This window comes from Meleagris gallopavo, chromosome Z (genome assembly GCF_905368555.1).
Source record: "Meleagris gallopavo chromosome Z, MGAL_WU_HG_1.1, whole genome shotgun sequence".
NCBI lineage: Eukaryota > Metazoa > Chordata > Aves > Galliformes > Phasianidae > Meleagris > Meleagris gallopavo.
The window spans coordinates 14,272,432-14,284,113 of NC_139435.1; the positions used below are offsets into that span (position 1 = coordinate 14,272,432).

At 42.1% G+C, this 11,682-nt stretch overlaps 1 protein-coding gene across 3 annotated transcripts in view; it reads right to left on the minus strand.

The window, feature by feature from the left end:
• FGF10 (fibroblast growth factor 10) overlaps positions 1 to 1,573 on the minus strand; it is a 59,415-nt gene extending 57,842 nt beyond the window's left edge. Inside the window, exons 1-3 of one of the 3 annotated variants that reach the window (XM_085213236.1) lie at positions 1,337 to 1,573; positions 738 to 812; positions 52 to 615 (exon numbers count right to left, since the gene is read on the minus strand). In XM_085213236.1, the coding sequence (XP_085069362.1) occupies positions 52 to 388 (337 nt within the window). In that variant the 5' untranslated portion in view covers positions 389 to 615; positions 738 to 812; positions 1,337 to 1,573. Of the gene's footprint in view, positions 1 to 51; positions 616 to 737; positions 813 to 933; positions 1,113 to 1,302 lie in introns of those variants that run through there. The other 2 variants (XM_085213234.1, XM_085213235.1) reach the window with 2 other exon arrangements.
• Positions 1,574 to 11,682: the final 10,109 nt, after the last annotated feature.

The following is an 11,682-nucleotide window of genomic DNA, read 5'->3' on the forward strand; positions in this document are numbered from 1 at the left end:
GCCGCGGTGCGGGCGCGGCGCTGAGCCGCGGCGTGGCGGAGCCGTACTTACTGAAGGGGCAGTTCTCCTTCTTGGTGCCGCTGACCTTGCCGTTCTTCTCGATCTTGAGAAAGTATTTGTTGTAAGAGTAGAGCTTCCTCTTGCGCACGTCTCCTTGGAGGTGATTGTAGCTCCGCACGTGTCTCCCCGCACTGGAAGGAGAGGAGAAGGACGAGGGGAAGGAGGAGGATGATGAAGAAGAAGAGTTGGTGGCCTCCGGGGACAGCATGTCCTGGCCGAGGTCATGGCAGGTGACAGGCACAGAAGACACCAAGAAGAGCAGCAGCAAGCAGCAACAAGGCAGGTGGGAAAAGGCTGAGGCACCATTTGTCAGTATCCATTTGCACATTGTACTGAAACTCTGGGCGCTGGAAAATGTCTTATCAAAAGAAACATACTGGATGGGTAAAACCTGGTAAAAGGCAAGTGGAGAGCCGGTGGTTGCTGCTTCTGGTTAGATCCCTCTGAGCTCTGATCTGGCCTGAAGTAAGTGCACCAACATCCATAACTCAGGGGACAGATCGCCTCAGAAGTTGCTGCCTTTTAATCCTTCGAGTCCTCCCTCAGAAAAAAGAGCTGTTGGTGTTTTGGGGGGGTTGCTGTGGTTAATCCTCTTTCCTTTTTCTCTTCCCCTCCCTACCCTCCCCCCACCCTCTTTCCCCCCCTTCCCCCCCCCACATACACACACACTCCCCAACCTGATCTGAGACTTCCCAGTAGTTATTTTGCTCTCTTCCTCACTCCTTTCTTCACCATCTTAGATGCAGAAAGGTCTGAAAAATAGATGACAGCAGAATGAACAACAACAACAACAACAATAAATAAAAACCAGCGGAAAGGGGTGCTGGAAGGGATTTTTCACACACACCCCTTTACACACACACTCGCACTCACACTTTGTGGCTTTGCACCTTCTTCTGATCCCCACCCCCTCGCCCTCTTGGAAATCCCAAACCAGTTGCACAACTCATCCTTTCTCACTGACAACCCCAGAGGAGGCAGTTTCTTTGTTTTGCTTTGAGTTCTCCAGCACAGTATTAAAAAAAAAAAAAAAAAAAAAAAAAAACAACAACCAAAACCAAAAACCAACAAAAAACCCCTACCAAAACAGAAAGAAAACCCAGAGAGAGAGAGAAAGAGAGGAAAAAATCCCAACTTGTCTCTTCCCCCCACCCCCCTGTTCCCTTCCCTTCCTTTCCTTTCCTTTCCCTCCCCTTTGGTTGTAAACAGGTTGGAAGCTGTAGCATAAATGTCAGCGATTACAAATCAGAGGTGGGATGTGCCTCTGGTGGTCAACCCTTATTTGCAGGAGGTCAAGCAGCGGTGGGACATCTGAAACCCGTTTGCAGTTGGAGCGAGCAGTGCCTGCTGCGGAGGGAGCCCCAGGAGCTGCCCTCGCTTCCTCCCGGGCTGCAGCGGCAGCAGCCGCCGCCGCCTTCGGCTCGCTGCTAATTGGTCCTAAAGCGCTCCGCTCCTCAGAGTGCTGGCCACCAGCATGGCTTGGAGACTCATGCCTTACTAATTTCCCTGTCTTGCAGGCTGAACCAATCCCCTCCAGGGAGGCTCCCCCCGCACCAGCAAAAAAAAAAAAAAAAAAAAAAAAAAAAAAAAAAAAAAAAAAAAAAAAAAAAAAAAAACCAACTTGTTTTCTAGCGGAGGATTTTATTTTATTTTTTGGCAGCGGAGTGGTTGAGAAAGCCACCTGGAGCTTGTTGCCTGCTAGACCTCCCCCTCCCCCCTGCTGGAGGAGGGGTTGGGTGGAAAGTGGAAAGGTTGGGAAGAAATACATGCTGCAAGCAGACCCTGAGAGAGAAGACTATATGCTGGTCGGAGAGAGTAAAAAGGGGAAGAGACATAATTAGCTCCTTTTCCTTCTTCTTTGCCAGCTTCCATGGAGGTCTTTCTCCCTCCTTTAATGAATCACTGATTTCTCACTTCCGTTGCTGAAATAAAAAGTTCACACTTTAGCCTGCTCTTCCTTTTAAGCCTCTCAAGATTTATTGCATCTCTTTCCCCACCCTCACCCTCCTTGTCTCAAAAGAAATCGGGGCCCTAAATGACCATTTTCTAATTGCTAACATGACTCATTTACTGAATCACGCGTATGACTTCAAAGCAAAAGGAGCTTTATGGGGATGGCAAAGGTTTCCCCTATAAAATCTGTCTGAATGCTTTTCTCTCTCTTTTTAAATATTATTATATTATTAAAGCAGTTTTCTTTGCCAGAAAGGAACAAATATTCCATTTCCAAGGCTATTTTAAAGTGATTTTTCAAGCTATTATTTTCCCGGACAGGCATATGTTGTTGTTTTTCTCCTTTGATTCTGTCTTTCCTAATGGATTTGTCATTTCACAAACTGGATGTTATGACAGATTCATATTTCTATCCCGTCACCAAACTGTCAGCCTTCCAAGTAATTAACAGGCAACTTCCATATGATCTTTTAACACCGTACTGCAGGACAGGGATCTGACAGGATATGGGCAAGCATTGCTAGACGTTGAGTGTTGGTTCAATATTTAGTATTGTAAAATAATGGTTCTGGAATGCAAGTAGGTGGAACTAGGGGCACAAAGCAGTGGAGAAGTGAGCTGCTAGAGAAACTCAGCGAGTTCCTTGATATGTAAAACCAGAACTTTTGTGAAATAGAGGCGGTTTAATAATGCAGATCAGTGGGATGCAGTGGAAAACCGCCTATGCAATTACATGTGACATTTGGAGTCAATCTTCATTTAAGGAACAGAAAATGTAGAAAAGAACAAATAGTTCTAAAATTAGACTGATTCATTAGATTAGGATGTTAAATATATTGTTAGCTTCACAACAGAAATTAGAAATGATTTTCTCCAATTATGGTGTTTATTCTGGAGAGAGTTAGCTCTTAAATTTATGTTCTCGGCTTCTGGGGGTGACATTTAAACAGCCTTAAAAATGAAACCATTTAATGTTGGAATCAATATGTTTTATGATGTTGTTTATGGTTCTTTGGAGTATTTATTCTGCACGTATTTGCACTAAGTGCAGAACACGTCAGAAAATTTTTAGTGATTCTGTCTTAGGCTTTTCTTTTGTAGCATTTAATGAAAAAAGAAATAAAACAAAAATGAAAAGGAAAAGCCTTCTCCTTGGAGAGTGTCTGGGGAATTACTGTCAGTGTTCACTTACTGTCCTGGGTACAGCTTACCGTCTCTGAAACTGATGTTCTTTTGATTCCACCAGTTTAAATAATAATTAATCATCACAATGTCTTAAATTATACATTAGATGATGCCTTCCATTTTTGCTCTTTTTCTTGTCAAATGCTGAAAAATGTGAGGAACTGGCATTTCAGGATCTTTTTTGGCTAGAGAAAATAGCAGTGTGAGGGTCAAACAGACATATTTAACACTCTTCCTTTCTAAAATGGGCACTCTTTTGAATTTTACTCAAGAATAGTTCTGCTTATACCTATTTCTACCTTGGTTGTTGATTTTAAGATCTTGTGATTAAGTACAAAACCGCATACCTGCTTCTGGCAGGTGCAGTATTCAGCACAGTGTTCTGCACATACAGTGCATAGAGTCCTTTTCCATCCCGTGTGATGACAGGGAAGGCATTTACAAAACAGAGTCCCAATGAAAAGCTGACATAGCTTTTTAGATTATATCTCATTCTTTTTTTCTCCTTTCTGTATAGTCTTTCTTTTGCAGCACAGTTGAATCCCTAAATACCCCACTACTTTGTATTGTTGGGTCACCTCTTGGGTTAGCCTGAGAAAGCTTGAGAACAGTTCCACAGGAAAGATGCACTATTTAACGGAATTCAATCTGTCCCAATAGATTTGAATCACTAACATAAATGTATGAATGTAGATTATATCTCTGTAATGAGGCCTGAATCATTCTCAGTTACTTCAAAGGACTGAAATTCAACCTCCCTTTTTAGCAGCAACAATCAGACCTTAATGGGTTCCTTTATTAATTGTTCCATTGCTAAGTTTGAAAAGCAGCTACCTTCAGTCCGGGTCCTGGGCTAGAAATGGTACCTGCTGCTTCTGAACAGAGCTTCTCTTTTCTCTTCCACTCTCTAAGATTTTATGAAAAGTTTTCTTTGCTGCAGTTTTAGAAATGTTCAATACCCATACACTGAGAATGGAAAGAAAAACCTTTCTAAACCATGTGCAAAAATTGACAATGTGTTTTAGTGATTTTCCTTTTGGACTGCTCTCTCACCAAGAGATGTTCAGGGAAATGAATGGCACTGGTAAGTTTTAGGGGAAATAGTCTCAATACAATATGTTCTGTCGATACTTGTAGCAATTGTTTATGTCCTGTTTTTGTGTTTGGTCAGCAAGTGGGGAATGTTTCATTTTTGGTTATTTTTCTTTCCTGTGTAATTAACTGACCTGAATCCAAGAAGAAGTACTTTAAGATACCTGAAATAGATCTTTTGCCACGTATTATTTCCCTTTGGCAAGACATTATCTTTTTTGACGTTGTAAATATACCTTTGAGTGTTAATGTAATCAACTCACTCTGAGATGTCACCAGCCCCTCAGGTTGAATTGCCAGATAGCAATCGTGACCACTTGCTGCTGCAGTACGATGAGAGAGGCACATGCATCTTCTGGTCCGATTCTGTTCTTACTTAGGGTGGTGGGAAATCTGCCAGTGATTTCATTGAGAGAGATCCGGGCCAGGAACATCGCTAGTGGAGAGCTACTCCTGCCAGAAACAAGGAGTGCCAAACAACAACGGTGGCTCAGATGCCTCCATCTATATGGAAGTTAAAAACTGCTGAACTTGGCAGTGCTGTAAAACACTGAGCTCACTTGTAAGGAAAAGGCAGTGGCACGTAGAATCCACAGTCACCAGCCAGCACTGAGACAAGGCGTTTGGCTCAAGACGCAATGTACTTGCTGAAACGTTTTCACTGAGTAAAGAGTTTGTTCCCTGCAACAGCAGGGATTAAAGGCCATTGCATTTTGCCTGATTTAACTGTGAAATAAAGCATGAAAGAAATAATCATTGCACTTGTCTCCTTCTGAGAAATATATAACATTGCCATTATTATATTTGTCCTTGTTATTCACCTTGTGATACATCTCTGTGTCATTCAAAAAGTGTCCAAATACTAATATTATTCTATTTTTATGTACAGAATGAGATAAAAAATAAACCTTTAAACCATCAAGGAGGAAGGTTGAATGAGATGAAACTCATCCATATGCCACATGAAGCTGGAATAAGAAATACAATGGCAGAATACTATAGTAGCTGTCCAAAATGGGATTTTGTAGCATTGGATACAGTGCTAGGCTGCTCTTTGCACATTCCTTCCAAGGTGAGCATTTAAAACCTGGAAAGAGCTCTAGCAGAGCCTATGTAGAGAGCAGTAAAATGGCTGTTCTAACATTTAACTTCAAAACCATTTGTGTTTCTAGCTTAGATGTAACAACAGACAAGTGCATAAAGAGCCTGAGAAAAACAGAATTTAGCTCAGGCAAACTTGATTCCCCTCAACTCAGAGAATCACTGTAAGGCCAGGTGCCTTGCCTGTGCTGCTGCGAGTTCTCATATAGAGGGAGATCTCTCTGAGATCTGCTGACAAAATGAAGGGTTTGCTGGGCTGGCATGACTGCTGCCAACAAGTAACCACCTGTGGCACATACTGAGTCTTAAAACACACAGAACCAAAGTAGGGCTGTTCCTAGAACAATGCAGGTCAACTCCATCTGAATAGACATATGAATTATGGCACCACAGGATTTAGACAATGGGCTCTATCCCATTACTTAGAATGTGTTTCTCACTCATGGTTGTATTGGCAAAGCTGTCTGAATGCTGTATTTCAAGCAAATTAAGAAAACTGTTTTTTCTATTTAAAATGCTAATTGTGGCCATTCTCTTAGAGGATATTATACCTGACAAAAAAAATTTAGTAAGAGGTCTGAAAATATTGTGTGTATGATATTTAAAATATCCATTGATTTTTGCTTGATAAATACAGCTTACAAAAAAATAAAAATAATAAAAATAAACGCATTCTACTGAGGCCAGCTAAAGGAGAGTATAGGCTCCAGAGACTGAGCTGCAGTCCCATAAATAGCTATGTGCATGGATTAGACACTAACCGTGTTTAGTAATGGTCTGCTGGCAGCCAGTTTTACATACTCTGCAGCACAAAAATAATTAAAAAGGCAATATTTTAAAAAAATTACTTTAATCTTAGAGGATTTGTTTTTCTTTCTAATTTCATACAGAACTACCATGACTACAAGGCATATAAATGCCTTCTATAAATATGCGTGATTGGGAATAAAGCTGTCAGAAACTGCCAGGAAGGGGCAAATGTCAGTTAGGTTTTGCAGAATTCCTTTTTTATTTTTTATTCTTTTCCACCCCCACTCAATCTCATCTAAGCTTACATTTTCCATGGGAAAACCAATACAGCTGAGGAAACAGGACATGATGGGATGAGAGGTAATGTCTTTTAGTTGCAGCAGGGGAGGCTCAGGTTGGATACTAGGAAAAAATTCTTCTCAGGAAGACTAGTGTGCTATTGGAACAGGCTGCCCAGGGTCACTGTCTCTGCAGGTCTTCAAGAAACATGTAGATGTAGCATTGAGGGATGGGGTTAATGGGCATGGTGGGGATGGGTTGGTAGTTGGACTAGATTATCTTAGTGGTCTTTTCCAGCCTTCACAATTCTTTTTGCATTCTGATAGACACTCCTTCTGCATAAATGATACACCCATAAGTTTTGCTTGTAGTGGGTAATGCTCCTGCACTCAGTCACTGTATGTCTGTGTAAGTTTGTTATCCTTTTGCTGACAGCAGTCTCTCACTCAACCTTCCAATGTCAGCTGATTTGGTGCACCTAGACATCAAAAAATGATCTGAACTGATCTTGTGCACTGTAGTAAGTCTTCACAAAGACAAGTTGACCCTTTCTGTGGATAAAGAATAGGATGGTAGTGAATTCCTTTTTTTTTCCCATAGCAGTTACTCTATCTGTTCATATCACTGTATGAGCATTTCCACTTCTCATATGCAAGATTCAAATCTCGAATTGAAACAAAGCATTGTCTTTATGAAATCAGAACTCCTGTTTCCAGGAAGAAGCTATCCAGAAAAAGAGATAATTTTGTACTTAAATGAGTAAAATCATGGAATCACAGAATCACAAAATGGATTGGGTTGCAAGGGACCTTTAAGGTCACCTAGTTCCAACCCGCTGCTATAGGCAGGGACACTTCCCTCTAGACCAGGCTGCTTCAAAGCTCCATCCAGCCTGGCCTTGAATGTTTCCAGGGAGGGGACATCTTTGAATCTCCAAATTAACTCCATTAACTTACTAGGAAAGGTGTGTATATGGGATGTAACTGAGACAGAACTAAAAAAAGTTATACTTTTTTTTTTTTTTTTTTTTTTTTTTTTTTTTTTTAATAAGCAGAAGTACGCATTCAGACAGGTGCTCACTATCCAGTGCTCTTCCTGGATCCAACCAGAGTCAGCAAAACCAAATCGAAAATCTGCAGCTCTGCTAGTCGCCATCCTTCCTCCGTGCTACTGGCAGAGAGTGAAGAAGTCACTTCTAGGCACTGCTTGCAGAGCTATTTGAAACAGAGCTGACAGCTAGGAACATCAGCCCAACAGCTGAACATGCTTGCCTCACCACAGGCAACCCGGGTAGCCAGCTGGGCTCCCTCTGAGCTGGCTAATGGCTCACACATTGGAGGGGGGAGCTCACACATTGCCTCTCCTTTGTCAGTTAATTTGTAGCAGTCAGTGGAACTACTTCTGTGAGCAAACACCTCTCAGCGTGAGGAAGGAACAGAAAAGCTGGGCGGGCTGGAGAGCCACGGACAGCTCCCGAGTCCCTTTCCACTGGGCGGGCAGTGTGGAGACGTGCACACGGCTGACACCTGCCCGCAACTGGAACACATGGTACGACAGCATGAAGAAAGGAAATAAATGTGAATGCAGTTGGTGAAGGATGTGGGATCCTTTCCTAAGGACGTCAGCTTGTGTGTCCTGCTATCCTTGATGTCGTTGCTAAGAACACAGTGGCTCAGATATGATTGCTCTGCTAGATTCAGCCTCCTTGTTATTTAGTCCAGGATTTCAGAAAGGACAGCCAGCCTTTGCTCTTCAGCGATGGGACTGTCATGAGTGGTGTTCCCCAGGGGTAGGTGCTGGGGCCTGTTCTCTTCAGTATCTGTATTGATGATCTGGATGAGGGGATTGTGTGCACCCTCAATAGTAAGTTTGTGGATGACACCAAGTTGGCTGGAAGTGTCGATCTGCCTGGGGGTAGCAAGGCCCTACAGTGGGATCTGGACAGGCTGGATAGCTGGGCTGAAGCCAATGGGATGAGGTTCAACAAGGCCAAATGCTGGGTCCTGCACACTTCGGCCACAACAACTCCAGGCAACGCTACAGGCTTCGGGCAGAATGGCTGGAAGACTGTGTACAGGAAATGGACCTGGGAGTATTGATTGATGCTCAGCTGAAAATGAGCCAGCAGTGTGCCCAGGTGGCCAAGAAGGCCAATGGCATCCTGGCTTGCATCAGAAACAGTGTTGCCAGCAGGAACAGGGAAGTGATTGTCCCCTCTACTCAGCTCTGGTGAGGCCACACCTTGAGTGCTGTGTCCAGTTTTGGGGCCCTCACTGCAAGAAAGATATTGAGGCCCTGGAGCGGGTTCAAAGAAGAGTGACAAAGCTGGTGAGGGTTTTGGAGCACAGGCCTTATGAGGAGCGGCTGAAGGAGCTGGGATTGTTCAGTCTGGAGAGGAGGAGGCTCAGGAGAGACCTTATTGCTCTCTGTAACCTGAAGGGAGGTTGTAGTGAGCTGGGGGCTGGCCTCTTCTCTTGTGTAACTGGTGATAGGACTAGAAGGAATGGCTTCCAGCTGCACCAGGGGAGATTTAGGTTGGACATTAGGAAATACTTCTTTTCTGAAAGAGTGATCAGGCTGTGGAATGGGCTGCCCAGGGAGGTGGTGGAGGCATCAACCCTGGAGGTGTTCAACGTCTGGATTTTGTGTTGAGGGACATGGTTCAGTGAGAACTATTGGTGATAGGTGGAAGGCTGGACTGGATAATCTTGTAGGTCTTTTCCAACCTTGGTCTTTCTGTGATTCTGTGATTGTGGGACAAGGGGAAATGACTTTAAACTGGAAGAGGGTAGATTTTGACTGCATAATAGGAACAAATCCTTTACTGTGAGGTGGTGAGACACTGGAAAAGTTTGCTCAGTGAGGCTGTGGATGCCCCCGCCTAGGAAGCATTCAAGGCCAGACTGAACTAGAGGGAGGTGTCCCTGCCTATAGCAGAGGGGTTGGAATGACATGATCTTAAAGGCCCCTTCCAACCCAAACCATTCTATGATTTTATCATTCTCTTATTCTACTCTTGTATCCTATCCAAAAAATAAGGCCCTCAAAGCCAGATAATTTCCAAGTTGTGTTCTCTTTAGAAATGATTTTCATAGAATCATAGAATGGTTTAGGTGGGGCGAGGCATAAAGATCATTGAGCTCTAATACCCTGCTGTGGGCAGGGCTACTGTCCACCAGCTCAGGCTGCCCAGAGCCCCATCCAACCCAGCCTTGATTGCCTTCAGTTCTCTGGGCAGCCTGTGCCAGCACCTCACTGCCTTCTGGGTAAAAAATGTCCTCCTGAAATCAAACCTAAATCTCCCCTCTTTTAATTTAAAGCCGTTTCCCTGTGTCCTGTCATTATCAGTTGATCCCCTTCTTCTTGCAAGCTCTCTTCATGTCCTGAAAGGCCAAAATGAGGTTCTCTGGAGTTGTCTTCTGGTAGAAAGTACTCTTCATCATTGTTTTGGAAATACAGCTTAATTAAATCTATATTTATTAGCAGCTTGTTTAGCTTTTACAAAAATCAAAACATAGAGACAAAGGATAACAATATGGTATCTTCTTTCCAGCATTATTTAAAATGTTTACAGCATGTTAAAGTTTTAAGCAACTCTCTGAAGAGCAGTCATCCATTTTGCTGAGCTTAAAGAAATTATTTTTCTTTATGACGTGGGTAACAACAGGCCACACAGATCCAAATTATTGCAGATTTTAGCCAAGTTGACAGTCACTGATGTTAATAATTAGCTCCTAAATGTCAGATTCTCAAAAAATGACATGCATGTACCCTACATGCAGCTAAAAGCAAGAAACTCTGAGAATGACACACATTGTTTTTCACATGCCAATAACTGGCAAACTACCTTCCTTGGATGTTTCTAAATATTTAAAAATATGCTGAAGTTTTTTTTCAGTGCAGCTCAGGATTATATAGACCCTAAAACAGACTGGAATCTACCAAACCAAGAGATATTACAGACCATAACAAGCAGCAGAAGCTTGTGTATATGGTATAAGCTCATTCTGAGGAGCTTTAAAAAGCATAGAAGGGCATCTTGCACCCAACAAATAGAAGGATGAGGCCAAAAAAGGAAAGGAACATTCTTTTCTTTCTCTTCTACAGTGCTTGTGATGCTGTCTTTCCTCTGGTATTCCTTCCAGCCCTGAATAACGGAGTTATCCTATTCATGTGATTACTGGGAAAAGAATATAATCTTGGAGTCTTTTTTGTGTATTCAGGTGACAGAAATATAAACAGCAAAGAGCAAGTTACTTAGTTCTCACAAATGTTGTCCATCTTTTGTGGGAAAGCTCTACTTAATACAAAATACTAAGCAGAGGAAAAGAGCTGAGGAGATAAATCAACATATAATTATCACAGATGATGCAGGTATAAAAATACATCTTTAATTTCTGCAGTATTAAACACTAGATTTTTTCATATCTTCTGAAGTTCCACGAATATGCTCCACAAGTGGTTTAACAAAATAAGTGGTGATCTTTGCTTCAGCCTGCCTCATGTAACTTGTGACTTGTTGGTGTTCACGTCAGAAATACAGCCAAAGGCAGTCAAACTGTTCAATTAATTGACACTTTTAGTAGTTAGCTAATTAATTATTATAGATTCAAGTCCCATACAAAAAGCTCTAGGAATGATATTCAGCAGGTTAGATTAATGGTTATTGACTGGTGGTGAGTCAGAAAATAATAATAATAATAATAATAAAAACATTTACAAATAAAGTGTTAGTCAGACCAGTCTTTTTTAGTTTCGGTTTCCTATGGATATACATTCCAATCTGTCAGCAATCCATATTTTTAGAAAAGCCACCACAACTTATCTCTATTTTCTCTCACCACTGAAAGGAAAAGAGTTATGTTGTGTGCTGGAAGTGTAAGGATGAGGGAAATAATTTTTTTTCCTTCTTCTTCTCAGCAGTTTGCAATAAACTCTTCCAGAAGTTTAAAACAGAGATTTTGTGCTGTTTCATTGGACAGTTGTTCCCTGTTGGCCATCAGAAATATACTTCCATTCTCTTACAATTGCTAGTGTCTCCGATGGGAGCTAGGGAGAAACAATTCCTCCTCCAATACGGAAACTAGTGCTTGGAGATCTGTTCAGATTTGCAGTGTTTTCAGTGTTGTGGTCCTTGAAAACAGCCTACCTTATGCACAACATGGGACATCAGCAGAGAAGTGGGTGAATGATGGCTGGGATGTCCTTTCTCCAGTTTTTTGTTTTGTACTGAAGAAAATTGTAACTATGATGAGTTAATAA